The following is a 27096-nucleotide window of genomic DNA, read 5'->3' on the forward strand; positions in this document are numbered from 1 at the left end:
AATAAATATTACTGTTACTGGACACAAATATTACTATTACTGGAGTGAACACACTGACAAAAAGTGCTTAGGATTTATAAAACTTAAAATAACAAAATAAGGATAATCAGTGCCGTTGACATGGCCTTAGTGGTCTTTTAAATCAATGAAGTTGTATGCCACTTGTTTTTGGTTGATGTTTGCCATCCATTCATGCAATTTTATTTATTATTTATTTTTTTAATTAATAAATTAATCGTCAAGAATCGATGCAGTAGATCGCGAAAATTAGAATTGTGATGCATTGTCATGACGATTATTTTGCACACCCCTATAGATTTATATATGTATTGTGAAGCTATCCTGGTAGGTTGTAAGGTATAGAAACAGGGTACGAAAGAATAAGCTTTGCTTCAGCATATTCCTTTTTTTTTGGTAAATAGTAGGTTTGTTTATTGTTGTTCTTTTGTTGTTTCCTGTGTTCAATGTGGACAATTTACCAAAATGATGTGATTGATTGGTTGATAATTGAATTAATTTGTTGCACTTTTGGGATTCAGCTGGTTTGTTTTGAGTTTTATTTATTTATTTATTTATTTTTAATCTGTGATAATTCCTGTGTAGCAGCAGCCGAGTAGGAGTGGCCGTGGGCCGTGCAGCCAGCCAGCACCCACCCGTGGACTCCCTGTCGGAGGCTGCGGCAGCGTCGATATTTCCCGTCAGCCGCTCGACCAGAGCCGAGCCGCAGAGAGGGCGGAGGAGGCGAGGCGAGGCGAGGAGAGGCGAGGGATGGCAGAGAACAGCTCCGAGACCAGCGGCTCCCTCCACCGGAGGTGTCCGGCCCATTCTTCTTCTCCGGGGGACAGGAACGCGGCGGCGGTCGGAGCCTCCAAGTGGATCCGGTTAAATGTCGGCGGGACGTATTTTCTGACGACGAGGCAGACGCTGTGTCGAGATCCCAAATCATTTCTGTTCAGACTGAGCCAGGCTGATCCCGAGCTCGACTCCGACAAGGTACGCGCTAAGCTAGCGGGGCTAACCCGGGGCTGGGGTGCCACAGCCGGCTGTTCTGCACTCGTTCTCCCCCGCGTTGACTGCGGAGGTTTTTATCGCGGTTTCCGGGAGGATTTGCGCCTCTCCGCGCGCTCAGGTTTAGATTTTAACGGATGAAGCTCCGGGGAAATGTCGATGCTAGCTAGCGTTAGCCCGCTAGCTAGATTCCGACAGTCACCACATGACATAATGCTGCTAGCTCGCTCTTTGTCTCTTTTTGCCTCCTAAAAGTTTCCGGGTTTTGCTTTTTGCTAAATATTCGATTTGAAATTCTCGCTGTTCAAATTGCGTCGCTGTTTCTGGTTAAATTCGGTTTATTTTTTTGTCTCTTTTCTTAAAAAAAAAAAAAGAAAAGAAAGTGTGGACAGTTAAAAGTTTCCTCCAGCTGAAGGCGTTGCATCGCATCTAGTTGTCAAACAGTGACAGGATAATCTGGCCTCGTTTTTTACCCCTAGATTATATCTAATCTGCACAGTTTAACTCGATTTTTAAGATTTTAGTCTCTTTGGAGAAATTAGTGAAGCAGCTGGACTTTTTAGGCTGGATTTCCACTCATCTTTGGAAATGAAGGGAATATTCTGGACTCCTATGAATAACGTTAAAGTTGCCATATTGAGTAATAAAAAGCTTTTTTGGGATTTTTTTTGCTCTGTAGGGAAATCAGCATCATATTCCAAGGGTTTATTTCACATCTTTCGACAAATCTGGATTGCTTTTAATCTGCTTCATTTTTATATTTTAAAATATGTAGGATGGCCAAACCTGTACAAGGTTATTTTGCCTTTATTACGTATTTTATGAAACATGCATTTTTTTTATTGTTGATGCTTGTACTTGATTTGTGACAACAGGACTTTAATCCCTCCGGAGAGGTTCAGCCTGAAGTGTGGACAGGATTATTAAACATTTTGAGTTCTAAAAGTGTAAAATTTAAGGTATTTTTTTAAAATTTAAGATCACCCTAAAGAAATCTTAAAATGTATCTAAATTTAAACGATTTCATTAAGGTTTTTAAATGTTATTGAATTACAGTAAAAATATTGTCCAGGTATAAAGATGAAACCTTTTAGAAATTATTTATTTATGTTAATTAACTAGGAAAAGTCTCATTGAGGTTAAAAAAGTCTTTTACCAGCGACCAGTGAAAGTATCAAATGTCAGAAGCTACAGATTTTACAATATAACTTAAAATAATCAGTTAAAACTACATGTTAATGTGACAGCATCTCTGTCATTTAATTTTTCTTTTAAACGATTTTAAGGAGACCAGCTCCCTCCGTTTTATCAAGTTATCTAAAAAAAAAAATGACTCAAAAGGGTTTTATTTAGACTTTTCACTAATTAAACAGTTTTATAAATCATAAATGACTTTTCTAGGGAACATCCAATGAGTTTAGATGAAACTTGACGGTGGTTTTAGGTTTTGAAGTGGCGGTAGTGTCGATTTTTAATAACTAATAAAGCCTGTGTTCCAGTCTCTAATATAAAGCTGCAAATCGGATCCTAACTTTAACATCAGACTATAAAGTTACACTTCAGGAGCAGCTAAATCATTGCTAGGTGAGTGGAGACGGAGGTGTCCTGGTGTTTAAACAGCCGGCGTGTTTTTAAGGCGTGTTTTTAAGGCCCTTTTATCGCCGTCCAGGCTCAGATTTTATTGTTCTGTCTGCCGCTACGCTCCTCATTCCTGCCCTGGGAGTTCTCGTTTGTCATCTGCCTGCTTATCCTCATCTTCACTCCTGCTCTCCAGCGCGCTAAGCCGAGATGACGGCTCATCTGGTATTTCAATGCAAATATCTTAATCTCTGAATAATCAGCTTGGGGTTTCCCAGTCTGTTTATCCTCCCTGAGTGATGGATCAGTGCGCTTCAATCCCTCGCCTCCAGTCTGGGGCCAGCGGCGCCGCCGACTGCTGGCCGTCCTATCAGTTGCAACTCCTGTCCGGGTTTAAGTCGCTTTCGCCTTATTCGCAGCCGGGCGTCCCGTAATCGAATTGGATGAAAGACCTGCAGGATGAGCTGAGCGTTTTTTTAATCTTTTCCGTTTCCCAGCAGAGGAGACGAGCGGCTGGCTTCTCTGTCACGCAGGCTGAGGCGCTGCAGGACGACTCCTGAGGAAAACCTGCATTATTCATGCCGCTGACTGGAGCTTGTTCTGCACTTTGGGGGCCGAGCAGGGAGAAAGTAACAGCCGAGAAGTCAAACTGTTAAATTATTAACCCGCCGCATTGATACCCGGCCGTCACGGCCGACGTAACGAGGCTCACTTTGCTGTGAGAGCCGCATCAATTTTTCACAGTCCATCACTAAGGGTTCCTGCTCTTTCCCCGTCTCTTCGTCTTCGTACCCGTCCGCTGCCCAGAGGAGGTCCTTCCTCCGTTTGTTGGCGGATTCACGTTTTGCGTCGTGTCGTGGCAGGCGGCGTAAATATTTAACGGCGGCGTCGTCGTCTCCCTGTTTTCTGGCAGTAAGTGCTCAGCAGGACGCTGCGGCAGAGCGCTGTGGGTAAATTACGTTATCCTGATCTCCACCGGCCCCACCTTTGATCTGCAGAAACTTTACACCCACAGCTATGTAGGGCTGAACAATTAATCGCATTTTCAATATAATCGCGATTTAAAAAAACGCAATTTCCAAATCGCAGAGTCTGCAATTTTTGGCTATGTAACAATCAGGGAATTAGACGCGTCCATTAGGTGTTGGTAAAATGTTTAAAGTGGGTTTGCCTCCACATGGAAGGGAAGACAGTTGCAGCAGTGAGATAATCTAATTTTATTACTTGTTTTAGAGTTTATATAATCATACATAGCATTAAGTACAGGTCAATCAGTTTATTACATAGACTTGCTTGTTGGTTGCACTTTATGTTCAACAAGGATTGATGTCCATATCAATTAAAAGCTGTTCTCTTGAATAATATTCTGATTAATAGAAACATTAAAAGTTCTTGTTTTAAATAGTCCTTGTTTACAAACATCTTTATTTAGAGGCCATTTTTGTTGCTTGTGGTTAATGCAGAGAAAAGTCAAAATTGCAATTTTGGTTGAAAAATATTGTAGTCAGAACGCAATCATTTCTGCTCTGAGTTTAGATGCAACTAATCTGCACAGCAAGGAAAAAAATTGATTTGTTGTTTGTATATGATTAAAAAGACATGATGAATTAAACTGTAAAAAAAAAAAATTGCATTAAATCGCAATATTAAGAAAAAAAATCGCAATTAGATTATTTTCCAAAATCGTTCAGCCCCACAGCTATGACACCTTCCCGGTTATCGGCTGCAGGTGGTTCCTCCAAATCGCTGCGCCGGCTGCGACGTTTTGGCCTGTGGATTACGAGCGCTCTCAGGCGGCTGTTGTCCTGTGATTGGTCAGCATAGCAGCTTTTAACCTGGACCCGTGTGTCCAGAATAAAACCCGTCCTCTCTGCCGGGGCGAGGACGCGGGGTTTCCCCACTGAGCTATATTATACACTGGAGTGCTAATCGCCGCTGTTAGAACGAGTCGCTTTGAAGCCACCAGCCGCCATATTGGTACTCCCTATTTTCCCCCAGTAACCAGGGAATATGTGCGCTACAGCATCGAATAACGAGGATTTTCTCATGTTCAGGGTAGGGCTGAACGATTTTGAAAAATAATCTAATTACGATTTTTTTTTTTCTTAATATTGCGACTTAATGCAATTTATTTATTTATTTATTTTTATTTTTTCCCCAGTTTAATTTATCGTGTGTTTTGAAATATATGCAGACAACGAATCAATTTTTTTCCTTGCCGTGCGGATTAGTTGCTAAAAGACCCACAGCATCTAAACTCAGAGCAGAAATGAATGCGCTCTGCCTACAATATATTTCAACCAAAATTGCAATTTTGACTTTTCTCTGCATTAACCACAAGCAACAAAAATGGCCTCTAAATAAAGATGTTTTTAAACAAGGACTATTTTAAATATGAACTTTTAATGTTTCTATTGATCAGAATATTATTCAAGAGCACAGCTTTTAATTTAATTGGACATTAATCCTTGTTGAACATAAAGTGCAACCAACAAGCAAGTCTATGTATTAAACTGATTGACCTGTACTTAATGCTATGTATGATTATATAAACTCTAAAACAAGTAATAAAATTAGATTATCTCACTGCTGCAACTGTCTTCCCTTCCATGTGGAGGCAAACCCACTTTAAACATTTTACCAACACCTAATGGACGTGTCTAATTCCTTAATTGTTACATATCCAAAAATTGCAGACTCTGCTATTTGGATTATATTGAAAATGCGATTAATTGTTCCGCCCTAGTTCAGGGGGGGCTTAAAACTTTTAAAATGTCAAATGCCATATACTTTTATGTACTAAAACTATCAAGTACTGAGAAAGTCATGTGCTGAAATATTTAGCATGTTATCTATCTATCTATCTATCTATCTATCTATCTATCTATCTATCTATCTATCTATCTATCTATCTATCTATCTATCTATCTATCTATCTATCTATCTATCTATCTATCTATCTATTATTCTTTTTTTTATGAATAACATGTAAAATATTTCAGCACCTAATTTCCTAGTAGTTAATAGTGTTAGTACATCCACTGACTGTAGAATTACCTGTGAAACGTTTTCATACAGCCAGAAAACTGCTTGTTGTTGCAACCAAATCCTATGAGATTCTGTGAGAGTAGGGAGTAGCAAGATGGCGGCCAGTGACTTCAGTTTTTCGGCAAAATCAGCACTCCAGTGTATAATAGAGATCAGTGTGTTTCCCCAGGCGGCGCCCCTGACCAAATGTCCTCAATGTGAGGACAAATGGACGCCATGTTGGGTGGGTTCTGGTTCCCGCCGACCTGGATTGGCTGTAATTGGGTTGCATCTCCTGTTTTTGTCACCGTTAATCAGCGGCCATGTTTACTGCGGCCCGCCCTGTTTCCCTGAATCAGGCTCAGTGGTCACAGAGTTCTTTCCTGTGGGAGGATATGTCTCACTTGTTGTCGGAGAATGATAAGGTTCATGCAAAAAGCCCCCCCACCCTGCCCCACCTATTCGCTTTGTTTGCCTACGTCTTCTGAGCTCGGACCCGGCTGTGAATGCTGATTGTGTGGAAATGTTTGTAAAGAGGAGCAAACGGCACGCCTTAGTCAGACAGAGCGACCGAGGTTAGTCAGCGTTGTTAATCTACTTTAATGGCCGAGCTCCCGATTGTCCCACCGCACACATCAGCCTCAGGTTTACAGTCATGGTACGGATTAAGTACGTCTCTGGTAGGCGTGGACGTTACATTTTATCACAAAAGACTATTTACAGCTTTTTCAGGTAATCGTTTGGCTGTGATTGGCTGTTAATTACAACAAAATGACCACAAATACTGTCCCTTAAAGACATTTGAAAATGTAACATATATTAGAACCAAATTTTAAATATGTTTAATCAGGACTGGTTACATAAAGAAGTTATTTATTACTGCATTTAATTATTTTAATTTATTGATATTTATCAATGCTCTCAATTAACCAACAGCGGAGAAAATAGCAGAAAATAACAATACTGGCAGCTTTTGGGGGGGTTTCAGACATCACTATTTATCGCTGTCAAGAAAAATCCAAACTCTTATCATAAGAAATTTTTCGCAATAACGATAAAACAATGAGATAAAGGCCCGTTTGCGTTTTAGATTCCACTTTTTATTTAGAACCAGAATCGGCTTCAATCGCCAAGTTGCTTCATGCAACAAGGAGGTTGACGTCGGCTCCACTTTCCTCCCAATTAAGACATTTTAAGTACAATAAACCAAACATTAAGCAGAAACTTTTTTATTGTTTTATATGAACATTTTCAATGGAGGAGGATTGGTTTAGTAAAGTCTGGGATGGATCTGGATCATCTGGTTGATCAGGGTCCATCAGAAATGCTTTTTGTTATACTGGCTAAAACACTTCTTCTTTTTTTTTTTTTTTTTTTTTTTTTGGTATTCTTTCTGATCCATTGTATATATGAAGATTCACTGTATATAACTTAATGCACCTTCCCTACTCTGCACCTTCTTGTATGAGCCGATGTGACGAGTGAATTTCTCCATTGTGAGATCAATAAAGACTATCTTATCTTATCTTAGTGTTTATTTATCCGGTTAGTCTAGCGGCTAGGTTAGCGGTTAGCTTAGCAGTTAGCTTAGCGGTTAGCTTAGCAGTTAGCTTAGCGGTTAGCGTGGTGTTAGCCGCTCTTTGTAGCTCCGCTGCTCTCACCGTAGACTTTAAACATGGTGGAAAGTCGCATGAAGCGAACCGTGTTCATATTTATGAGGAGAAGAGGAAGAACTCAGTAGAAAGAAACGAACCCAGAGTGGAAACTTTATCCAGAGGCGACGTCGCAGTGAAAGCAGCCGTCTTTCTTCCAGGTTGGAAATATAGAGCCAGAAAACACCTGATATTTCATAATAAATGAATGACCTATTATATAAGCAGGATTATCAAACCTTTGACTCATCCAATCATTATTCTGGTCTTCTCTCTCTGTGAAAGCCTTCTGGTTCCTGGAGATGTGAAACCTTTGGCTCTGAGGTTTGGTGTTCCAGCATCTTCCAGTTTATGGTCCGTTTAATCCCTGGTGGTTCTGCGATTGCTCCTGGTTGCTCTCGCCTGTTTTAGTTCATCTTTATCTGATTAATCACTCCACCTAAAACATGCATAAAAAAGCATCTTTAAAAGGCCAGATGATCAAAATTGTACTTTTATTTCAATAATCTCATGGATGAATTTACCAGAATTCAAAGTGCAACATTTGACGAGCTTTAAAACATGTTTATAAAACAAGATGGCGGCCCCACCTTAGTAAATAAAGAAAATATAACACTAAATGTTTGCTGCTAGCTGTATAACACGTCTAAGAACAGGCTTCACTTCAGTTGTGTAATTTCACACCAACTTATAAAAAGAAGTAAATCCATAAATGGGTAAATTGGGTAAAAAGCTTTTCTCTTTGGTTTATTTTGACATTATATTTTCCTAAACATATATTCAACAATGCTGCTGCTACTACAATAATTTCCACTTTAGGGACCGATATAGTGGAGAGTGATGATAAGAAAAACAACTTGATTCTCCAAAATTAAATCTAAAAAGAGTTGCAAATTCTAATTAATCTATTTATCCCTCAACCCTAGCATGAGAGTATTTTAAGGAACACAGCTGCTTTGTTAAAGTCCTGATCCGCATCATTAATGTGCAGCATTATTATTATTATTATTATTATTATTATTGGAAACTTTCAGACATAGAAGTCCTGAGGCAGTTCTGCCTTAAATCTCTTTTAGTCTTGGTAATATTTATTTGAGGAGGATCAGTTATCAGCGCAATAAAGGCAAGAATTGAGTTATTAAGCTTTCAGGCTGTTTATATTCATCATATTTTTGGTGATACTTGTTTGTTGCAGCATGAAATGTTTCAGGAGGGAAGCAGGTGTACGATGATAAAGTCACTGAGCTGCTTCAAACGGCAGATGTTGACAGGAAGCAACTTTTCTCCCTTTTTTTTAACTGAAATGGGTTTTATTCCCTTTTTATTATGGGTTTTATTCCCTTTGCTGGACGTGATGTTCATCGTCTGGAGTCTGTTTGCTGCGAATCTAAAGCGGTTTTTAACTGTGAATTCATCACAAGTCATATGATTGTTGCAACATTAACCAAAAGTAACGCTTCTCACATGTTTTCCTAAAATCACGCAGCGCTAATGCCAACAATGATGTGAAACCGGGATTCTGCTCAACAGAACCTCCTACCAACCCGTCCCAGCTCTGGGATCACTACACAACGGTCTCATGGCTTTATGGGACAGAAATTAATTTAGTTTGATGTTTAAGATCAAACTTTGCACCGAGCGTGTTTTTTTTTTTTTTTTTTTTTTTTTTTCTTTATCCAATTTTAGGTTTTATTTATATATTTATTTTTTGGGTTGAATGACTCTTAAAATAACAAACTGCTGCAGCTAGCGGAAACAGAAATGTTGTCGGGGGGGAATATTAACATACGGTAATGCTGGTTCTTTTTGAAAAGTTGCAAACATTTTATTTCCTCTTAATTTTCCTTTAATGTCTCAGAATACAGCTTTTTATGAACTTTTTATTGACCCTTTTTTTTTTTCTACCATCGATATACGTCAGGATATCGATCGATATTTATTGTTGTTGAATTATCGTCCAGCCCTACGAAGACTTAGGAGACACTCAAGGCTCCGCACTCCTGAATGAACTCTGCTCATAATGTGAGCCCTGCGGACGTTTTACCCTTGACAGTCGAGCGCACCTGTTGGCTTAATTTCTTGTGACAAATTCCCAAGTTTCCCCACAGCAGCACCCACCACACCTGTGAGTACGGCGCATAATGGGCGTGGCGCTGCAGGTGTTGGCGCGTCGCGGCTGCCTTAAAGCAGCTCAGTGCCACCGAGGCTATGTTCACACTGCACGTCTAGATGCTCAATTCAGATTCTATGCTGATATTACTATTAAATGCGCCCGCCATCATAGTTCTGTCTGAACGGTTCAAGACTGTAACGCGACCTGCATGTGCAGAAACCAGGAGGAGGCGTCACAGAGCAGCGCACTGTTTACATAAGTAATGGTGAATGTAATTGTTTCTGGAAGTGTTCAATAAAGTTTAAAAAAAAAAAACTTGAAAAGAAAAAAAAAAGCAGATATCGGCCGGCATCTCTTCTTGTCATTATTTGAAAGCTGTTGCGCAATGGGAGCTTACAATATTAAAAAAAACATTGTAGTAAAGACGAGGTAAGGCCACTAATAACGACTTTTATGGAGCGCTAAATGCTACTACTGTTGACCTGCTGAAGCTAAAACTGGACTCCGCATTGTTTACATCTCAATTGCTGTACTGTGAAATCACTGTGCACTTTATCCTGGAACTGTCCTGCAAAACTACTTTTTTTATCCGGCAAAGTTACTTTACTATCCTGCAAAGTTATTTTATTATTCTGCAAAGTTACTTTATATCCTGCTACGTTACTTTTTTCTGGAATCCACTGAAATTCACTGAAATTCTCAAGCTGTCTGCAAATTAAATTTCGTTCTGTACGCACTCTGTGCATACAAAATGACAAAGTTTGTCTAAATGCTACTACTGTTGACGTGTAGAGAGGGACGTAAAAGACGGATAAAATGCGACATGACCGTCCAAACAGCGGACGCTTTGAAAAATAATCTGAATTAGTACCACGTATGGAAGTGGCACAAATCTGACTTTTTGGGGGGTGAAAAGATCAGAATCGTTCTGTTCACACTGCTGTGAAAAAGATGGGATTTAGGTGGCATTTTCCTTTTTAGTGTGAGCGTGATCGTAGAAAACTGGTCGTTGTGAAGACTTCTTCCCGCCAAGCAGTTAGCATGACGCTGCGTACGAGCTCGTAAAAAATAAGATCTGTGTGTATCGGTCGCTTAGTGGGAGCCTAGAGACAGAAATGGCTCAGGATGCGGTCTTGTTTGATTTAGAAAGACTACTAAATTTAGTAAAATTAACCATGAACATGTACAGTGTAATAATTTACTATATGTGATCTTTTCTGCGTTCTGCATCCTGGTTGTTGGTTGTCTTTGGTGAAATCTGACTTAAAAACACGCTGTTTTTGCAGCTGTTTTCTGTTTTTTAACGCAGAGCTGATTTAGTCACTGCTGTTTGAAATCCTGCCCTTATAATAAACTGCGTTAACTTGCATTAGACGAGCAGGTTGAGTCGCGCTTGCTGTCTGCTTGAAGGCCCAAACTAACCTGGTACCAGCCTGGTACCGGCGGAGCTGTGCAGGTTGGATGTATGTTGTCAGTGTGGGTCCACCTGTACTCGCAGTTCAACTCCAGGGACTGTAAAATATTAAAAAACTGTCATGAAGACCAGAATAGTGTCCAGTGGGACATGTTGGACTTGGAAATGAGGCCGGTCCGCCTAGAGGGGTTTAAGAGTCATTAGAAAAGGCAACGCTCTGGGACTTTATCTCATTATTAGAAAGATTAATGGGTTTTGAGTTGAATTCATCTCTGGATAATAGTGCTAAATATGACAGATTACAGTTTTCTGGGACTTGACTCGCTACAATTGACGGCATATTAATGGTTCACTTTCACAGATAATAAAAAAAAGTGCTTCACTAAGACGGCATCAAAATGAAAACATGATTAAAAATGAATGTTTGCTTTTTAAAGGAGTCGATCTAAATTTTTACACCGTGTCTCTTTTTTAAACAAGAACAAAAAGGCCCACTTTTGTCTTTATTGGACCCTTTAAAACATGTAGATGTGCCAGAAAACTGGGGAAATATGTTTTAAATCAGACCCAGGATCTTAATGAAATAGACTTCAGCGCTGTTCAACCCGAGCATAGAGCCATGAAATATTCACACCGCCTGATAACTTTGAGGCAAAAATCTAAAAACTCAATCCCGATACTAAGAAAAATACTGGATGCCATTTTCCCACATTTTAAATTCCTTAATTAGGGCAAAACGAGCAAGTAGGTGAAAACTCAGCCTTCGTTTAGAGAAACCAGCATACCAGATGTCACTAATAATATAAATGTTAATATCCTTAATAAGGAAGTATTTACCTTTTGATTGCTTACCTTTAGTCTAAAGCAGTGCTTCTCAAATGGTGGGGCGCGCCCCCTAGGGGGGGCGCGGTGCAATACCTGGGGGGGCGCGTGTGACCCTGGGGAACAGGCTTTTTTTTTTTTTTTTTTTTTTTTTTTTTTTTTTTTTTTTTTTTTTTTTGGCCGTACTAGTATAAAGTGTAATTGCGCATCCACTACAGTAGGGGCAGTGGCGCTCTCATTGTTACTTTTGTCACATTTGCGACAGTGCAACATTTTACGACTTACAGGTTTGCCTTGGTTACCAGTGTTGAGTCAACAGAAAGCTCCGTCTGCGTTCTGTCTATAGTCTCCGTTATTGAACATAACAACCCCCAACATGAAAAAGTTTTTAACAGGGATGAAAAGGAAAGCGGAGAGAGACAAAGATAATGAGACAAAAGAAAGTCACCCGAAAGCTAAGACGAGGAAATACGACGAAGCGTATTTAGCGCTTGGCTTCACGGTCACTACAGTTGGAGAAGAGGAAAGACCGCTGTGTTTGGTCTCTAAAAATGCTCGCAGCAGACAGCATGAAGCCAAATAAATTAGCGCGTCACCTAAATCCGTTACACCCCAATCACGCCAATAAGCCGCTAGAGTTTTTTCAGCGAAAACGTGCTGAATATTGCCAACAGTCATCCCGCTTTGTGAAGGCTACTTCAGTTAACCACCGAGCGCTGTTAGCATCATATAAGGTGGCGTACCAAATTGCGCAGTGCCAGCAGCCCCACACCATAGCAGAGGAGCTGATACTGCCTCCTCATTTTGATCAAAAAAAGAAAGAAAAAATGAGCACAAATTGTTTAATTCATTTTGGTTTTGTAGGTTCAAGTGTTTTATATATTGTGCTCCTGAGTTAATGTTGCTGAACTGAATATATATTAGTTATTATTTTTTTAGTTTTTGTAGTTTATTAGTTATTATAATTATTAAATATTTATTGATCTGATTTAATTTTGCAATGGTGCAATTAGTTGGTCAAACATGTTTACAGTTTAAACAAGGATTTATTTATTTTTAATTTCTTAAAACACGATTTAATAAAGTTATTCTTTGAAAGTTTGACCATATGTCTTTCTTTTTTTCTTTAATGTTAATAAGGATAAAATGTTATGCAGGGATGGATAGTCATGGTGGGGAGTGGGGGGCGCGAACAGTTTTCTTCTTGTTAGGGGGGGCGTAACAGAAAATAATTGAGAAGCACTGGTCTAAAGATAACGTGCAGAACTAGAGAGCTACATCAGTCTGATGTAAGATTTTATTTCTAAGCCATTTCGCCCAGACCTAACGTTAGCTTAGCAACGCTACGTTAGCTTAGCATGTAGCATCATTCAGCGTTTCCTTTTTTCACGTCCGTCTGCTTTTCAGGGAAAGTTCCTCTGAACAACGCTTCTGTGTCCGTCTTGTCGATAAAGAGGCTGAACCTATTTAATGTCAAACAGAAAATCCATTATCACTGTAATAATAAATGATAATGTGATGCAGGCATGGCCTAGTCGCTGGTGTTGAGGCGCTCCAGCTACGAAAATGAACTATAAACCATTCGTTTTAATCCTGCCAGTCCTGGAGTGACCCTAAACTTCCCCATCAACACAGAGCATACAGTAGACCTGTTGTTGCCCACTGCTGGTCAGCTGGCTTCAACAACAAGAGGAGCATGACCAGATAGCTAATTAACTCTCTACTTCCTGCAGATACCGTTCTGCGCCGTGAGAACCTGAAAACTACTGAATACCCTGAATGTTTTATCCTGTATTCGACCCTGATGTCTGTGTCTCTAAACTAGGGCTGAACGATTTTGGAATATCTAATTGCGATTTTTTTTTTTTTTTCTTAATATTGCGATTTAATGCGATTTATTTATTTATTTATTTATTTTTTCCCAGTTTAATTTATCATGTCTTTTTAAACATATACAAACAACAAATCAATTTGTTTCCTCGCTGTGCAGATTAGTTGCTAAAAGACCCACAGCATCTAAACTCAGAAATGATTGCGTTCTGCCTACGATATATTTCAACCAAAATTGCAATTTTCACTTTTCTCTGCGTTAACCACAAGCAACAAAAATTGCCTCTAAATAAAGATGTTTGTAAACAAGGACTATTTAAAACAAGAATTTTTAATGTTTCTATTAATCAGAATATTATTCAAGAGAACAGCTTTTAGTTGATTTGGACATCAATCCTTGTTGAACATAAAGTCCAACCAACAAGCAAGTCTATGTAATAAACTGATTGACCAGAACTTAATGCTATGTATGATTATATAAACTCTAAAACAAGTAATAAAATTAGATTATCTCACTGCTGCAACTGTCTTCGCTTCCATGTGGAGGCAAACCCACTTTAAACATTTTACCAACACCTAATGGACGTGTCTGATTCCCTGATTGTTACATAGCCAAAAATTGCAGACTCTGCAATTTGGAAATTGCGTTTTTTTTAAATCGCAATTATATTGAAAATGCGATTAATTGTTCAGCCCTACTCTAAACCCAAATAAAACGCAGTGAATGTCTGAGATAACGCGATGAAAACTGTAAAAATCGGCAGATCATATTTTATAGCCTTGAGATTTTATTACCGTGAAGTTTCTACTGGATAAACGCTTAACCCGTATATCTGGAAGCAGAAATTAGAACCAAACAGCCACTAAATATAGCCGTAGTTTTCCAATGAATGTTCTTATTTCCCAAATATTTACCCACATTTCGCCTTCCTGCTCTCAGGCTTTGGGTGACAGAACCACAGAGTATAACGAGCTGATATTAGCTGGTTAATTGTGTTGATTTCACGTTAAATGTGAGTTTCCTTCAGCAAGCTGACCTGCAGTGTGCAGCAGCAGGTGGACGGCTGTTAGTCCGCGCTCCGTCCTTTGAAACCGTCACTGACCAGAACAGTTTATGGCCAGCTTCACTCACTGACTGACTCGTTGTAGTAAACGCTCGTAATGAAACCCCAGTTTAAATCTTTTTATGAAAGGCGAGCCATCCAGGCGAGCAGAACAGGCTAATTGATGGTTGCACACCAAGGTGCTTTCTCCCGCGGCCCTCTGGGGGATCCGGCTGTTGTTCCAAATCTTTTCTCTTCTGCTCTAATTGCTTTAACTCGCTCTCCTCGCCCTCCCCTGAGAGGCGCGCCGTCTAATCACAGCCCAGAAATAGGGGAACACCCAGCGGTTGTGGAGGAATCGGGATGAACCCCGGGGGTCCTGTGGGAGTGCTGGAGTGGCGTCCCACAGCGGTCACACGTGTGGCGTCTCCACCGCGCAGGAACCGGCCTTAAATGGGTCGGCCGAGGTTTTTCTGTAGATTTTAAGCCCTGAATCGTCCCGTTTGAGCCGGCTTTGTTCTCTTCCAGGATGAAACCGGTGCCTATCTCATCGACAGAGACCCCACGTACTTTGGGCCTGTGCTGAACTACCTGAGGCACGGCAAACTGGTGCTCAACAGGGACTTGGCGGAGGAAGGTAACGTCTCTATGTCTCAGCGGTGAACGGACGCGTGTCGCCCACAGATAAAAGCCTTAATTTCTGTCTTCTAGGTGTGCTGGAAGAAGCTGAGTTCTACAACATCACGTCATTAATAAAACTCATCAAGGACAAGATCAGGGAACGGGACTGCAAAACATCACAGGTATCCAGTGTTTACCTGCCTCCCGGTTATTTATCGCCCTCCTGGTGTTCTGAGAAACTATTTATGAGTTTTCCTCACTGGTCTCGTTACGACGAACACGACGCTGTTCTGTTGCCATTTATGTGACAAAACAACACAAACACAGCACAGAATTGTGAAGTGGAAGGTAAAAGATATATTACTTTTAAAATTTTATTGCAAATGGGAATCTGAAAAGTGTGGCAGGCATTTTTCAGCCCCCTTTTGCTAGTGGATGCTAGTGGAAGCTAGTGGAAGCTGTCACCTTAAGAAGTTATCCGGTTAACCTGTTTATAATTAAACCGGAGTTTAGAGAACATTGGAGAACCGGCAGACGGGTCAGGGGGGGAGTTTGTAAAGTAGGGGTAAATTATTGAATATTATCCAAAGCTTTTATCACCGCTGTTGTCTGAAAATGGAAAAAGATCGGCACATCTGTAAAGGAAGACTTGGCTGTCATGCACTCCTAACATCTCGCCTCTCAGGAACAAATTTATGACCTACATGCAAAATCCTCTGGATGGTAGAAAACTACGTTTATTTTTTTATTTAACCAGGAAAAAAAATCCCATTGAGATTAAAAACCTCCTTTTCAAGGGAGTCCTGGCCAACAGGCAGCAAAGTTAGAGATTAAACAGAGATACCTCAGATTAAATGACAGGTACATAAAAGAATAAATTAAAAAAATCAATTAAAACAATTACAGATGACTCTAATTCTTTCATTTTCAACTTAAAAGCAACTTCTAAAGCAGGGAAAGGGAAAATGGATCCGAGTTGTTTAGAAGATGGAGGGACGGAGTTGAATACAGAGCCGTCTGTTTTCTCACAGTTATTACTTGTGCTTTTTACTAATCTGACCTTTTTTTGGAAGAGTGGCGTGAAGAAAGGCTTTATAGGAAGAGTAATTGGAACCGAAGTCTGCAGTTAGCCACAAACCATGCAGAGGGCCACGTGGAGAAGATGCTCTGGTCAGATTAGACAAAAATGGACTAATTAAGAAACTGCAACTCGCTGAAGACTCAATCCCCACAGTAAAGCACGGTGAAAGCAGCATCATGCTGAGGGGAGCAGGTCAGAGCTGATGGAGATAAATCAGGACCATCTGGGAGGAGAACCTGAGACTGAGGTGGAGGTTCTCCTTCCAGCAGGAGAACCAGCCTGAACATCCAGCCTGGTACATTATCTAATGGTTTAGATCAGAGCAGATTCATGTGGCCTAGTCAAAGTAGCATTTAGGTTTAAAAATTCATATTCAGATAGACGACATAGAAAAAACAAAGCAAAGCAAACACTGAATTCAAACTCAAACCTTTATTCAACCAACTTTTTTTTATATAAAAAAGAAAAAAGAATGTGTGCTCTCTGAACTCGTTGAAGGGGGCGGAGCCTCCTGGGTCTGCGTTGTGATTGGTTGGGAGGATGTAATGATGTAATATTAACCTACGTTATAGGCTAGAATGCAAAATGAAGGAAAACTGTTGTTCTATTGAACTTTTTCTTATCGGTATACGTCTATCAATCGATATTCATTGTTATTGAATTATCGTCCAGCCGTATGTTCAGAGGCTCCCCGTCTTGTTGAAGTAGCAAACAAACCCCAAAAGACTTAAAAAGTTAAACCATTTATCATTTTCCTCCCATTTCACGATTTTACATTATTTTTTTTTTGTTGCTCTATCAGATAAAATCCCAATAAAACCTGAATTTTTAAGTCTGTAACATTTAAGGTTCTTATTGCGGTGTTAGCGAGGCGTCGCAGCAGCTAATTGACTGCAGCGAGGGACTACCAAGATGGCGGCTTGCTAACCGACGCTCATGTGTCCACGTCTGCCTCCAGATTCCAGTGAAGCATGTTTACCGGGTGCTGCAGTGCCAGGAGGAGGAGCTGACGCAGATGGTGTCCACCATGTCAGACGGCTGGAAGTTCGAGCAGGTAACCACCCCCCCGCCGGGTCTGAGCAGCAGCCCTCCTGTCATGTACCCCCCCCCCCCCCCCCCCCCCTCTCCCTGCTATGCTCACGTTGACCCAGGAAGTCCAACCCGCAACGTGATGTTTTTTAAAGTACCAGATAAACACACGGGCTGAAACAGCATTTCTGTAGTTCCTGTTTTCTCCATGCATACGCCACCCGGGCATGCTCTCTGTGCTCTGATTGGTCGTTGCAGCTTGTCAGCATAGGTTACGGGCGGGCCCGCCAGTCAGAGTATCTGCTGATTGTGTCAAGGGAGGTGAAGGGAGAGGAGTCTGCTTTGCCAAACAACAGCGGAGAGGTGTGTCCCACAACTTTGTGTTTACGGGCCGGTCACTGCATGATCCCCCATGTTGTCCACACACACACACACACACACACACACACACACACACACACACACACACACACACACACACACCCTTAGCCATCGTTTGTCCCAAGTAGACACGTAGCTGTTGACTGTTTTCTGGAGCCGGTTCCTTTTCAGTGTTCGTCTGTCCTGCTTGCTCACCGACGAGGCAAAGAGAAACCCCCTCACCTCTGTTCCTGTCTGTGATTTTATTCCCTCATTATTATCGTGTCGTTATAACTTCTCAGCTCTGAGTTGATTTAATTTAGCCAAAGCTAACCCGGGTGATATGGGGGGAACTTTTTTTTATATTTTTTAATGAGAAAGGGCCTGTTTGAGCAGCTCCAGTGTACGTGATGTTTTTAAATGTGACGGCGATCAGAGCAGAAATTCTGGTCGGATCAGAAACCAGAGAGTCTTCTGGAGAGGAGCTTTTCCTCTAACGCAGGGGTGTCAAACATACGGCCCGCGTATGATTCATACGGGGAATATCTCAAATGATATGGACACTACAATGGGAAAGTAGGAGAGGAAAGGAAGAACAAGAAGAAAAAAAAACAAAAGGTGAAAGAAAGAGGAGATAAAAGGAAGAGAATGATAAAACAATTAATGAAAAAAACATGTACTTCGTTTAATTGAAAATATGCAGTTCCTATATTGCTGTGTTTTAATTAGCAGATTAAGCTTCAGGTGTGGAAAAATGTAAATAATTTCTTAATTTTTATCTGTTTGATGTATTTTGTCATGCGGGACAGTGTTTTTAAGTTCCAAAAATGTGAATAAATGTTTTTCAACTTTGTATAATCACTGTGATCAGTTCTTATGCATAATGCACAAGTAAATGTTTAACTGAGTAAAAGTATTGTTGAAATTGCACATACTTTTCTTAAAAACGCTGAGGTTATTTATAATATATTTAATTTAATATAAAAATCAACAACAAGTCCACTTTTATTAGTTCTATTTAATCTTGCAATGAGTTTACTCGTGTGGCCCTCTTGAGCTCAGATTAAGCTGAATGCGGCCCCTAAACCAAAATGAGTTTGACACCCCTGCTCTAACGGGATTCCTTCTGTGTTACAAGTGGTAGCTAGTAGGGAATATCCGCTCCTTTCTTTTTTTTTTTTCTGTGTGGATCCCTAACGTCGGCGAGTCTGCTTCACGACAACAAGTATGTGGCAGCAGGGCGTAATGAGGCGATGCGTGTCTGAACATGCACACCTGGGTACAGGCGGGACGTCTGCACAACACTTCAGCCACGGCGGGAGCTGCCGTTGTTTTTCTGTCCTTGTGCTTCTCCGTGAGTCGAGGTGCACACGTGATTCTGTTAGCCGTTGTGTGTTTTTTTTTTCATGACTGGGACGGCTAAGAACAGGTGGTAGATTTATTTTGTAGGGTACAGCGGTCGTTTTGTGGCCCTCTGGACGATCGTTTGCGGTCCCTGACAATTAACCTGCAAAAAAATGACAGAAATTAAATGTCTTTCTTCCACTAAGGTAATATAACATGACTTTCAGATAAGTTTCCTACAAAAATCTGACTACATTTGTATCATCTTTAGTTTATTGTTGAGCATGTAAAAAAGAAAAAAAATCCTGGAGATATGGAGCCTCAGCCTGTAGTTGTGATGCAGATTTCTAATGATGTGACCATGTAGGAACAACATTTAACCCCCAAGCTCTGTAATTTCTGTCGAAGAGAAATATATATTTTTTATATATAAATATAAAAAGGAAGTATTCATTAATAGGATAATTGCTTAAAGTGGCCCTCCCTTGTAGCAGTGGAGAAATCTGGCTTCTTGGCTGCAGTTTTCAAACCTTTGTACTTCCAGGGCCGTGAAAACATTTTCAACCAGCATGTTTTTGCTTAAATCCCTGCACCTCTGTTCCCTCAGCAGTTCTGCACTGATCGTAGCTGTTTTTGTCTCCTGAATGCTGGTCTGTTTCTTTGTTGTTGTTTTTTTTTTTTTTTTTTGTGAGTCATTGACGATTTCGTGTTTTATTTCTGAATCCTAAACCACTATTTGATGTAATATTATTAGGTAAAAGTAACGTGAGCGCCAGACCTTTTTAGATGTGATTCAGAAGCACTGGGCCGATGTTTGTGAGCCGATTAGTAAATATCGCTTTAAATCTAAAAGTATTTTGCATCACTTCTCTTGAGCCCCAGCAGTAACTTGCTGCAGTATTTATACCCTTTGAACTTTTTCACTCAACCGCCACCTTTTAATGTGTTTTAGTAAGAGATGCACGATATATCAGCACCAACGTCGGTGTCGGCCAATGCTAGTCATCTTTTGACGTATCGGCAATAAGTGAAACTGGGCTGACGTTAATAACGAATGTTTATTTCAATCTTGTTTGTGTTTCTGGACGGTATTTGTTTGGTCATGTGACATGATAGCGATGCGGTGGAGGACTGGGAGAGGTTAACTGAAGCAGATTAGTGATGTCGACATGGTTGTTGCTTTTTCACAGTCGAAACAGCAGAAAATTATGCAATTTTATATATAGAGAGAGATGGAGATACATAATGTTTGTGTAATTATTGGTTATGGACCATAACAGCAATATCAATATGAGGTATCGGCCCAAATTTTCCTATCAGTGCATCCCTAACGTTTGTGGCGAAGCAATTTATAATTGTAGAGTTGAAGGAAAATCTCAACTATCAGTCATATTTGATAGTTTTTCCTCTTATTTAGGAAATGGTGTCCACCCGTAGACAAATGCGCTAGATTTTCATAAACAGTTAAGAAAAAACAACAAGGCCGAGCTCAAGTGGTGGCAGCGGCAGGTCGGGCTGCCAGATCGGCTCCCACGTCTACTGCCGCGGTTTGGGCCGACGCCAAAGCTGGTTTTCAGCCAATAGCTTAGTTATATTGCCCCTTATGTAGATTAGATGTTTTGAAATGATGTTATTGCTTAATAAACTGTATGAAACCTTTAATAAAGTAACATTGACTTGATGGAAAGAAGTTCACTTCATCAGTGGCAGCTGCCACTGGCCACTTATTGGCAGACGAACTACTTCGTTCCATCAAGTAAAAGTGACTTTATGAAAGGTTTCACACAGTTTTTTTTAAGCAATAATATCAAAATTTCTAAGTCATTTGCCGAAAACCGGCTCTGGCAGCCCCCCAAAACGGCAGCAGCAAACATGGGAGCCGATCTGGCCGCCTAGTGGCAGCTGCCGGTACTACGCGGTGGCAGCCCGACCTGCCACCGGAAGTGCCTTTACGAGCTGCCGCTGCCACCAATTGAGCTTGCTGTCTCTGAGAAAAATATGTGCGTCTGCATTAGAGGACGCGCACGGCACCACTGAAATCGTTGTAGTTGGTATGCCGGGCCCATTGGTGGCGCTGTGACACTGCCACAGAAACATGCAACAACAAAAAAAACACCGGAAATGTGCCGACATTTTATGTGAAGCTAACACAGCACTGTGGCGAGAGATTAGACACAAACATCTGCCAGAATGCCACATCTGTCTGCACGCACAGCTATAACAGAATACCTCTGAGGATACACCTGATCTTCTAACCTTAACGTTAATTTGAATACAAGTGAGCAAACGGCCTTAAGTCTGATTTATGCTTGATGCATCCGCGTGAAGCAAGGAGGCGACAGCATTATTCTGCGGGGACATGGAAGCCGTGTCAGGATACAAATTCGATTTTTATTTTTAAATTTCAAGCAGTTTCGGCCGATCACATGATATACATGGAAGTTTGTGGTGGTACCGGGACAAAATGGAGAAAAACTGGTTCAACGGGTATTTTTGCAAGGTTCCGGCCCATTCATGTGTTTCTAGTGAATGCAGAAGCCTGGAAACTTTAAACCGGACATTTATTCTTGGTCCAGGCTAAATTGTTGGATTTAATGAACATAACAGATCCCTGAAGTTGTTCTCTGCTTCTTCTCCATGTTTTTGGTCTTCCATCTTGTTGCTTCCACTTTTCTCATCTAAACCCAGCTCCTAAAACGTTTTTTTGTTGTTTTTCTTTCCTCCCTCGTGTCCTCCTAGCTCGTCAGTATCGGCTCCTCTTACAACTACGGAAACGAAGACCAAGCCGAGTTCCTGTGCGTCGTCTCCAAGGAGCTACACAATCAGTCGTACGGGACCAACAGCGAGCCCAGCGAGAAGGCCAAGGTAAGCGTGAGGACAGTCTGCCTGCAGCAAACACCGATGGGGGGTTGGTCTGTGCTGGATGTTTAACTCCCGGAGTGAGAAACGATGCGCCTCAATCCACCGGGTCCCCTTAAAATAAAACCTGACATCTGGAAAAGTTTGTAATCCAGGAAAGAGAAATGTGTGACAAACCTTTTGAACTAGAAATAACATCTGAAGACACATATCCTGTGGATATGAGCATTTAATTATTTATTTATGTTTTTTAACAGCTCTGAGCAGCGCATCCTGGACCTATTTAAGATAAAAACCAGAATCAATTCAAACCTGTTATTATTTTCACGTCATTTCTTTCCTTAGTTTTAACTTCCACCTCGTTTTCCGTTTTCTGACACCTTCATTTGTTTCCTTTATTTTTACTAGACGCCTTCCTGGTTCTTCTTCTGCGCTGCCCCACGTTGCTCCGGACCGAGACACAGATCATAAAATTAGCAACTCTGATTAGTCTGAGCTGAGGTTTCCGGTTCGGGCGAGATTAAAATCCTCCATTTATGCAAAGTGACCGAATGCGGCCTGGAAATTAGCCGTCTTTCAGCCAAACTGCTTCCAGGTGAAGCTCCCCGTAGTCGCGTTTCCATCGGGTTTTTTTTAAAGGTATACTATGCAACCGGGGTTGATTTTCCAGCAAGGCTCCCCCCAGAGGGCGAAAGTAAAAGTGCACTGTCATAAAGATGCTCAGCTGTTCTGGTTTCTCCGTCATGCCAGGCGCTTTGGTTGTTTTGAGCTTAGCTGACAGGCGAACGCAACGAAAAGTGGAAAAAACGGCAAACAATGACTAACACAGTGAAGGTATGAACATCAAGCTTCCTGCAGCGCTATCTTGGCGAGGCGGCCGCCGTCGCCGCCTTGCCAAGCCGCGGCCGCCTCGCCAGTTTTATTATTATTATTATATTTTTTTTTTATGTTGGCGAGACGCTACCGCCGCCGCCTCGCCAAGCCGCAGCCGCCTCGCCGCGGCCGCCACGGTAGCGTCTCGCCAACATAAAAAAAAAAAATAATAATAATAATAATAAAACTCGATATGCTTGCATGTTTATTTGACGTTAACACGCGGTTCTTTGTTGTTGCTTTCGCGCGTGCATATAGTGAATGGCAGGGCAAAAACACATGGAGTTCTCGCCGTAAAGCGAGACTTCTGTGTGTGCGGGCCGAGAGCTCTTGCAATTGCAAGTGCGGTATTTCCCCCACAGACCACCAGGGCGGCCGAGAAAACCTTTGTTCGACCTGAAATGACTCATTTAATCATCCAAAACGGTATGGAACACATTAATTAACTGAAAAATGTTGCATAGTATGCCTTTAATGCGCATTTTTGGAGTATCGCATTAGAAAGGGTTGATGGAAACAGGAAAATTCTAATTAGCTCACTAAATTTTGCAAAGAAACGTTGTTACGCTCTCTTGAGGTGGTTTATGACTTTTTCGAAAATCAGTAAATCTGTTAAAGAGGAGGTGGAAATATTTGTTGGATCAGTTCCGACGTAGCGAACGTTTACGTCACATGACCGATCAGCTGTTTCTGCTGCCGTCGTCTTCTCGGATGTCCCCATAACGCATGAAAACATGACTGGAAGCAACAACACACGAAGAGACGTTGAGGCGTGTGATGCTAAATTCCAATTTTTATTATTTTTTAAATTATTATTTATTTATTGTTGAAATCAGATTTGTTTGAGGTGGCCGTTCATACTACTGTTAAATGCGACCGCCATCAGACTTCTGTCTGAATGGTTCTAGACTGCAAAGCGACCCGGATCAGCAGATAACAGGACGTCACACAGCAGCGCCCTGTTTACAGAAGTAACAGTGAACTGTTTCTAGAAGTGTTCAATAAAGTTTAGTTTAAAAAAACAAAAACGAGGATACCCACCGGCATCTCTCCTTGTTGTTATTAAAAACCTGATAAGCAATAGGAGTCGATAAAATAAAGACCACATCATAGCAAGACGAAGTAAGGTACCAGATTTTTCAGCCTTATGTATCTAACATAAGGCCAAAATAAACTTTTACATTGAATTAACTTACTAAGTTTATTTTTGCTAGCGCGTACTCCAGGCTGCCTTACATGAATGCACTTCTAGTTTAGACATTACAGTCAGGCAGTCTGGTAGAGAGCTCAGGGGTCCTCAGGTTGTGACACAGTGTACCGTAATGCTCCTTATATCCATTGAGCGGACCGGCTTTGTTTAACCAAAGTCGTATTTACACATTTTAACAGATTTTTGAGCGCATTGCACCACCTAGAATCAGTCAGTAAACAGAACGGTGATCATAGATAAGACACACCGTCAATTTTTGAGAAGATTTAAGGATTTTAAATGTGCCTTACAGTCTGGAAGTTGCACAGATTGGATTTTCTGGGGGGTGAAAAGATCGGATTTGGTTCACATTCCCTGCAGTGTGAACATAGCCTAAGTCTCATCCGTTTAAAAAAAAGAAGAAAAAAAACACACATTTATTAAAGCTTCATTTCATCACTGATGGTTAGTTGGCAACATCTACTTCCTGTTTATTACTGACAACGTCAACGTATGACAACGTCACGCTGTGGTTCTTCTGTCAGCTAATATCGATATTAATTACTTTCAAATTAATGCTCAAAGTCGTTCAATCAACAAAACCAGCCAAATATTATATTTATGTTCAGTTTATTGAACTGATATATTAACAGGAAAACAAAGTGCATTTGGTTCAAAGCATTTAACGTATCACAGAAACCAAAAATGTCCCAAACGTTTGATTTTTAGGGACGAAGGCGCTTCTAAAATCCTGTGAACAGTAACGGCTGTAATAACGCCCCCTAGGGGTTGGGAGGTATATCGATATTGAAAGCATGAATATCGATATTAAATAATTTTTAAAAACATCAATATTAATTTTTGTATCGATTTTTATGCGCAGCCCTAGTCTTCCAGTTAATTCGCTACGAACCAGTAGAAGGAAACACGTCTGATGCGCATTTTTGTGTTTTTTTGTGATGTTTTAAACGTTAGAATTGGATGGAAATGCAGCTTGTGAGACCAGAGGGAAGGGCTCCGTTTGTTTCCCGGCCCGATAATTATTGACGTGCTTGCAGCCTCGGTTAATGGAGGCTGCTGGATCTTAAGCGGCTGCACTTGTGATTCCAGCCCCCTGAGAGAAGCATGGGCAGGAAAGCGTGGCCTAAATGGGGTAGAGCTGCTGTTTATCTGGAGAGCTAGAAGTCAGCCCAGAAAATGTTGCTTTCTATTACACTGGCAGCACAGATACGCCTCAGAGTAGAAGAATTACACTTTCCCACGCTTTATGTCCCACATTTCAAAGAGTTGAACTAATATACAGCTTCAAACACACATGGAGTGGAATATTTCAGGCCTTTATTTCCTGTGATTTTGATGATTATGGCTCAAAGATGATTAAAAACCCACAATTCAATGTCTCTGTTTAATATTTCAAAATTATACCATTAAAATATTTCACTCTGTGTTAGAAGTGGGCGATAAGGACTTTAAAGTTTATTGTGATTATATTGTGACTTCTTGTAGATTTTTCGGTATTTCTGTGACAGAATGTCAGAACAATCAACCAATGCAAGTTATGCACATTGTTTAAATTGAGACTTTTATTATAGCGTATTTTTTACCAAGAAACATTTATTAAAACATCAACAAAGGATATCAAACAGTGTAGAGCCTTTAAATTTATAACAATAAAAACAAGCTTAACACTTAATGTTTGTGCAGTTTATGTAGCAGCAGGAGGCCTTTGTAGTGCAAATGATATATTGAGAATATTTGAGAATAAACAGCAAGGCAACAAATAAAAATGAAATGTCTGCTAATAGATCGGTGAATGCATCAGCCAATGGCGAGTAAGGCGGGCTTTCATGTAGGATGAGCCGATTCTCGATACGTAGCTCACGATACCATTCCAAGCGTGATTTGATTTGACTCCAAGATCGATATTTATTACTTTTAAATTAATGCTTAAAATCATTCAATCAACAAAACCAGCCAAATATCATATTTATGTATAATTTATTGGACACTGATATTTTAATAGGAAAACAAAGTGCATTTGGTTCAAAGCATTTAACGTTTCACAGAAACCAAAAATGTCCCAAACGTCTGATTTTAGGGACGAAGGAGCTTCTAAAATCCTGTCAGCCGTTCAGCAAATTTGTCTCACTTCCTCGCTGTGAACAGTAATGGCGCGCTGTGATAACGCCCCCTAGGGGTTGGGAGGTATATCGATACTGAAAGCCAGAAAATCGATATTAAACATTTTTAAAAAGGTTGATATTAATCTTTGTATCAATTTTTATGCACAGCCCTAATGCCGATACACGAGAAAAACAAAAATATTGGCCCAAAATATCGGCCAGACAATGTATCGGTCGTCCTATAACCGCAATTATTCAATTAAATTTATATCGTTTTTTTTTATCACTGAACTGCATTTAATTATATTTTTGAATTTATAGATGCTCTGCATGAACCAACAGTGGAGAAAATGCACAGAAATAACAATCCTGGCAGTTTTGTGGGTTTTCATGCATCGTTAATTGGATTTATTAATCGATAATCGTTAATTGATTTATTAATGTCAAGATAAATACAAATTCTAATCATAAGATTTCAATAACAATAAAACAATTCTATAATTTATATAACCGTCACTTTCTGTCACGAGTGGCACAAATATTAAACTTTTTCTCAACTGTACATTTTGGTTAAAAGCTACGGCATAAAAAAATCTAGTAAGATCTTTAAGATGTTTTAAAAGCAGCAAGTTTTCAAGCGAACCCTGTGATGTTTATTGGATCAGGAAAATGACGATCAGGCAGATTCCGGCTTCATCTTCAGTCTCGGTAATTTCCGTGTTTCTTTGCTTGTTTCCAGATTCTGCAGGAGCGGGGCTCCCGGATGTGAGGAGGACTCAGTATTAGGAGCTCCAGGTGTTGTGATGCCGACGTGTCGTACCTGAGGAGGAGCGCTGAGCACAATGGAGAGTTGGGAGGGGCGGGAAGGAGGGGGGGGTGAGATTGGGGTGTGTGTGCATTTATTTGTCTTCCCTCCACATTTTTTATTTTTATTTCTCGATGTAAATAAGTCTGTTTACTGACAATTCGTGCCTGTACATTTAAACTGGACCTTTTTTTTTTTTTTTTTTTTTTTTTTTTTTTTAATTAGCGGCAAGTATTTTTATTTCTTATCTGCAAGTGAGGAATTGTAATCTAATGTTTTATGCTATAAAGACGTGGCCGTCATCATATTGGGCCAACGAGTCACT

At 40.5% G+C, this 27096-nt stretch overlaps 1 protein-coding gene across 2 annotated transcripts; it reads left to right on the forward strand.

Annotated features, from left to right (window-relative positions):
* The first annotated feature begins 618 nt into the window (after nucleotides 1-618).
* Nucleotides 619-27094, forward strand: kctd5b (potassium channel tetramerization domain containing 5b). Of its 2 annotated transcripts, XM_036132039.1 has the most exons (7): nucleotides 619-993; nucleotides 15016-15124; nucleotides 15199-15290; nucleotides 17148-17243; nucleotides 17477-17581; nucleotides 21662-21787; nucleotides 26706-27094. In XM_036132039.1, exons 1-7 carry the CDS (start codon nucleotides 769-771, stop codon nucleotides 26733-26735), a joined length of 783 nt encoding a protein of 260 aa, XP_035987932.1. In that variant the 5' UTR covers nucleotides 619-768; the 3' UTR covers nucleotides 26736-27094. The 2 variants fall into 2 exon arrangements, with proteins under 2 accessions (XP_035987932.1, XP_012718453.1); XM_012862999.3 differs by lacking the exon at nucleotides 17477-17581 and having other exon boundaries at nucleotides 626-993.
* Nucleotides 27095-27096: the final 2 nt, after the last annotated feature.

Source organism: Fundulus heteroclitus, unplaced genomic scaffold (genome assembly GCF_011125445.2).
Source record: "Fundulus heteroclitus isolate FHET01 unplaced genomic scaffold, MU-UCD_Fhet_4.1 scaffold_47, whole genome shotgun sequence".
NCBI lineage: Eukaryota > Metazoa > Chordata > Actinopteri > Cyprinodontiformes > Fundulidae > Fundulus > Fundulus heteroclitus.